At 38.8% G+C, this 5,197-nt stretch overlaps 1 protein-coding gene across 2 annotated transcripts; it reads left to right on the top strand.

The window, feature by feature from the left end:
- The first annotated feature begins 350 nt into the window (after nt 1-350).
- Nucleotides 351-2,039, top strand: LOC111858956 (protein phosphatase 1 regulatory subunit 3D-like). 2 transcript variants are annotated; one of them, XM_023841199.2, is made up of 2 exons: nt 355-1,181; nt 1,437-2,039. In XM_023841199.2, the coding sequence occupies exons 1-2, from the start codon at nt 897-899 to the stop codon at nt 1,653-1,655; spliced, it is 504 nt and encodes a 167-aa protein (XP_023696967.1). In that variant the 5' UTR covers nt 355-896; the 3' UTR covers nt 1,656-2,039. The 2 variants fall into 2 exon arrangements, with proteins under 2 accessions (XP_023696966.1, XP_023696967.1); XM_023841198.2 differs by having other exon boundaries at nt 351-2,039.
- The last annotated feature ends 3,158 nt before the right edge of the window (nt 2,040-5,197 follow it).

Raw genomic sequence — 5,197 nt, 5'->3', positions numbered from 1 at the left:
CGCAGCCATCTACGAAGTCCCGCCCATTACGCCATATCCCGCTATAACGGAAGTGGCGTCATTTAATCATAGTCGTAAAACATAGGAAATATATTAAGATGGTACTTATACAACACAATTTCGTTGTCAATATGTTTATAATGAATGTTTTCAGTTTTTTCATTTTGTTATGCTTATGTTGAGTTACGGAATGCAAAAAGTAGTAACACTGGTTTTCTCAGTATTAAATTTAATAAAATTAAAAATATTATTAGAAATTTAACTGGTTAATTTTACAGAGGTATTTAATCATATAGTAATTCCTATTTAGAGATTCTTCCCACAATGAAAGATGTGGACGTGGTGAGGTAATAACATATCCATAACAAAGTAAACATATGCCTGTTCTTATTGGTCCAGCTGCATTTGTCTTCTCGGCGTGGAGTTAGTCTTAATTACCAACTTATCGAAACGGACCTTCCAGACAGTCCTTAAAAAAAACACACACACACACACATATATGTGTGTACATATATATACATATACACACACACACACACACACACATTTTAAATCTTTGCATATGGTCAACCTGTTACAACAGCAAATTTAAGACACCGTTTTAGGATTTTCAAATATTTCCATATATAACATGAAAAGAGAGTCAGATTACAATTTAAATTATTTAAACGAAACCATGCACAGTCCTTGCCATTTCGAGTTTCCTCTGCATGTATAATGCTAAGACTAAAACATAAATGTAAATACTTTTGTTAAGCAAGGCGACTGAAGAGACCGGACCAGTCCCAAGAGCGATAGGCTCCCGGTCACAAGGCTAAACAGTGTATTTCCTCATTATTTGCTGCGCTACCGTGACGCAGTACAAAAGTTAATGTTGATGCTTGGCGGCGGATACCATGCAGGAATGCAGAAATTTGGAGAGGAGTAAGCTGAAGGGGGCTGGGGACATGCTTCCTAAACTGGACGCGCAACTGGAGGAAGTTTTCTCACACTTGGTCCTGGAGCAAGAGGACGAAGATAAGAATGACAAGAGGAGGACGAAGTCTTTGCCCCTTTCCCCCGAGGGCTGCAAGAAGAGGGTTCAGTTCGCGGACGCGTTTGGATTAAACTTGGCGATTGTGAAGCACTTCAGCCTTACCGAGGAGTACCTGGGTCCGAGTCATCCTGCACAACACGAACGGGCAAGTCTGGATGATCTGTGCCACACGCTCAATTCCGAGCTGGGCAGTGAGCGTTTTGTACCATACTTTAAGATGCCTGTAGAGACGGAGCGCTTTGACGCACTGCTCCAGCGCTGTCGGGTGGCTCTAGAAAAAGTCACCGTCTATAATTTTGACATCCGAGGGTCAATCAGAGCCCTGACCTCGGACTGCTGCAGAAAAGAGGTGGGTGTGAGGTACACTTTCACCGACTGGCGCTCTTTTTTGGACGTGCAGGCGACCCTCGCAGCGGGACATGGGGACGCCGAAACTGGGGAGCGCTATGGGTTTACCGTGCACGCACCCCCGCTTCTGGATGTCGGATCCTCAGTGCACTTCGCAGTCTACTGCAGGACTGACCAGGCCGACTTCTGGGATAACAACGAGGGCCGCAATTACAGCCTGGTGCATCAGCGCAAAGTAAACAGGGGCGATACGGAATCCAGCGCAGTCTAACCGCAACTCTTTCATTCCAGTAATTGCCAGGACTTAAAGGATCTGCATTAGCCCAGCCTTGGAGAGGTGTGATCACTCACTAAGTCACGTTTTCCACCCGAGTGGAAATTATTGCTTTGACATTGTTCTGTACCGACACCTTGTAGCCTAAATATTATAGGATGAAATTAACAGAGTATCCGATTTTAATTTAATAGACTTTACAATTAATTAGGTCGAACAAATGTCTCTGTATTATAATACAATATTAAGATAAATATTGACAGTACTAGTTGTCTATGCACAGTGTGGTAGATGTAGTATGACCTTGCACTTTTATTACAATCTATTTCATGAACGATTTTATCGGGAAGAGTTATGATGTCAATAAACAGTGGGAATGAAGTATGAACTTTGTGTAAAATCCATGTATTGGAGATTTTGGAGATTCGTACAAATTAATAGCACATTGTAATTGCACTAAATACTAATACCGATTAATAAATTCATTGAATAAGGTGAGGGAGGCAGGGTTGCCACTAGAGGTGTAACGATACGCGTAATTTTATTAACAGCGCAACGGTGAAACGCGATCCAGAAACGTTCCAGTCAGAGCCATACTGTATAAGGGGGGGAGGGACGTGGCCAGGTGACAATGGCTCATTCATACACGTGAAAGTTGCTACATATTCAATGAAAGGAGCCAGAAATAGTGACATGAGTTCGGTTTTTCTTATTTATTTATCCAACTGAATGTTGCAACTACACCATTTAGTCATCTTCATTTAGCCAAGACTTTGTTGATCAGATATCTTGGATCAAAACAAACTGCCAGCATTGCTTACTATGTACTTTTATTATGTGTCTGCAATTATTCCAAGCTGCATTTTGCAATGTCTATACTTTGATGTCAAATTACAAACTTAACACAAATCTGACATATTTACAAAGTACACTAAGATAAGGATGAGTTTAATGCCAAAACAAATATATAAGAAATAATTTATTTGCCATGAATTAATTTTATGATATTGAATGAAATGTGTGATCATGCCCCAATCAGTGAAAGTGTGTTCCCTACCCATAGACTCCAGAGGGTTATATTTGAAAAAAATAAAAGAGAATAAAGTGTGTAAAATATAATGTTTTCAGTGCTACTACGCTCAACAAGGCAGCCCAAACGACGTGACAGGCAACGTGCTGACTGCCCCGCCCACCTCCAAACACTACTCCAGTCAGTCAGGCATTTGCTGTACTAGCTTGTTGCAAAATGGCTAGTAACGTTAATGCAAGTATCAGACCAGAAATAGAGGATCCTCCTATAACCAACAGGTCTGGAGTTTGGGAGCACTTTGGTTTCCCTGTAAGTTATGAGGGTGATGGCAAGAGAGTGGTGGATAAAATGTGGACACACTCATCTTTCTGGAAAAAAAAACTTAAAAATTGATTGAAACTGAGTTCCATATAAAAACAAAAGTGTTCTTTTCTTTCTATTAGTTTATAACTACTACAAAATTAAATTAATTTTTTTTATCAGGAGCTTTTTGGTTTTGGTTATAAAGGAGGTTTTGTTTTATTTGCTGCTAAAAAGAAACCTCAGAAGATGGGTGAAGAATAGCTTCATCATTGTTTAAAGTAAAAGAAAAAAACAACATCATACTTTTTTGATGTTTTAATAAATAAAAAAGTGAAAAAAATCAAAGAAATTATCTGGCATTTTTTTTTATTTTTGCTGTATCGAAAACATACCGAACCGTGACACCACGGTGTCGTATTGAACCGAACCGTGATTTTTGTGAACCGTTACACCCCTAGTTGCCACAAATCTCTGAGTCCAGGGTTCGAGTGTGTGGAGTTTCCTCCAGGTTCGATGTCCAAAAACATGCCAAAGTGAAGTCACCAAATTATCCCTAGGTGTGAATGTGTGTGTAGACCATCCCTCCACCAGGAAAAAAACGTGACCATTTTCTCTGAGCTGTAAAGGTTCCCATTTCCTCGAGCATGGAAATTTACCTGTTTTTTTTACAGGGAGGGGAGGGGCTGCTCCCAGTGAAGACTCCAGGACTCCAGGATATATATACATATATATCCTAAACCTGAAAAACCATCAGCTTTAAGAAAAAGATTAATAGTTAAGATCAATATTTATATTCAGATAAGTGGATTATTTTACTTATTTTCTGATCAAAAAAATTACTCTGCATTTTGAAGAGTCAGTCATGGGTAAACATATTTGACCAAAAAAATAATTTGCATTAAACTTGATTCAGTTTGCCCAAAATCGTATGACTTCCATATTTGTGTATATGTGCTGCTCAGTTAAGGCAAAATTCCTAGCAAGCCTTGAAAAGACATCCCCAATAAAGCCTTTTTGTACTGACATTGGATTTCATCCCAGCAAGGGCACTGCTAACTAAACAGAAACCTAATTTTCCTGACTTGGAACATGCTGTTGTTAGCAGAGATCCTATATTAATCCAGCACAATTTTATGTCGTTAAACAATAATTTGCATCCTGTTAAGTACAAAGTGGATCTACATGCTGACGACAATCTTCAAGTAATCAAATAAGATGAACAGAGGAATGGGCATAAAAGCTTAGGACACCTAGCTATTTTTACTTTATATTTTGTATTAATCATTTTTATATGAATATTTTTGGGAATCATCCGAGTTTCCATTATTTCTAATGGAAAAATTCACTTTGATATACGAGTGGCTTTGGATTACGAGCACGTTTCCGGAACGAATTATGAGGTTTTACTGTATTTTATTACAACCCCAATACCAAAAAAGTTCTAAATAAAAACAGAATGCAATGATATGGAAATTTCATAAACCCATATTTTATTCATAACAAAATATAGAAAACATATGTTTAACCTCTTGAGTCCCGGGCTTTTGTTTGATGGGCATATTTTATTTCCTTTAGCTATTTGGGATTAGTTGGACCTCATAATCATAAAAACCAAACATTATTTTTTTGAACAATTAATAGTTTTAAACTAAAAATGATGTCCTTATATGAGGACGTAGGGTCTCAGGAGGTTAAACTGAGAAAATGTACCATTTTAAGGAAAATCTAAGGCAATTAATTTAGAATGTCACGGCAGCAACATGTTTAAAAAAAGTTGGGACAAGGTAATGTTTACCACTGTGTGGCATCACAGGATTCTAGTTGTTCAATTGTCCTAGGTCTTCTGTGTCATAATTTTCATTTTGTGATGCGCCAAATGTTCTCAATGGGTGAAAGATCTGGACTGCTGGCAGGCCAGGTCAGAACCTGGACCCTTCTTCTACGAATTCATTATGTTGTAATTGATGCAGTGTGTGGTTTGGCATCGTCATGTTGGAAAATGCAAGGTCTTCCCTGAAAGAGATGTCATCTGGATGGGAGTATATGTTGCTCTACAACCTGGATATACCTTTCAGCATTGATGGTGCCTTTCCAGATATGCAAGCTGCCCATGCCCTATGTACTAATGCACCCCCATACCATCAGAGATGCTGGCTTTTGATCTGAGCGCAAATAACATGCTGGGTTGGTCATTCTCCTCTTTAGT

Source organism: Paramormyrops kingsleyae, chromosome 4 (genome assembly GCF_048594095.1).
Source record: "Paramormyrops kingsleyae isolate MSU_618 chromosome 4, PKINGS_0.4, whole genome shotgun sequence".
NCBI lineage: Eukaryota > Metazoa > Chordata > Actinopteri > Osteoglossiformes > Mormyridae > Paramormyrops > Paramormyrops kingsleyae.
Note: the sequence above shows the minus strand (reverse complement) of the source record. Positions and strands in the feature narration are given on the sequence as shown.

What these genes read in the sequence shown, in the direction of transcription:
- LOC111858956 (XM_023841198.2), top strand. Translation starts at nt 897, where the DNA reads ATGCAGGAATGCAGAAATTTGGAGAGGAGTAAGCTGAAGGGGGCTGGG.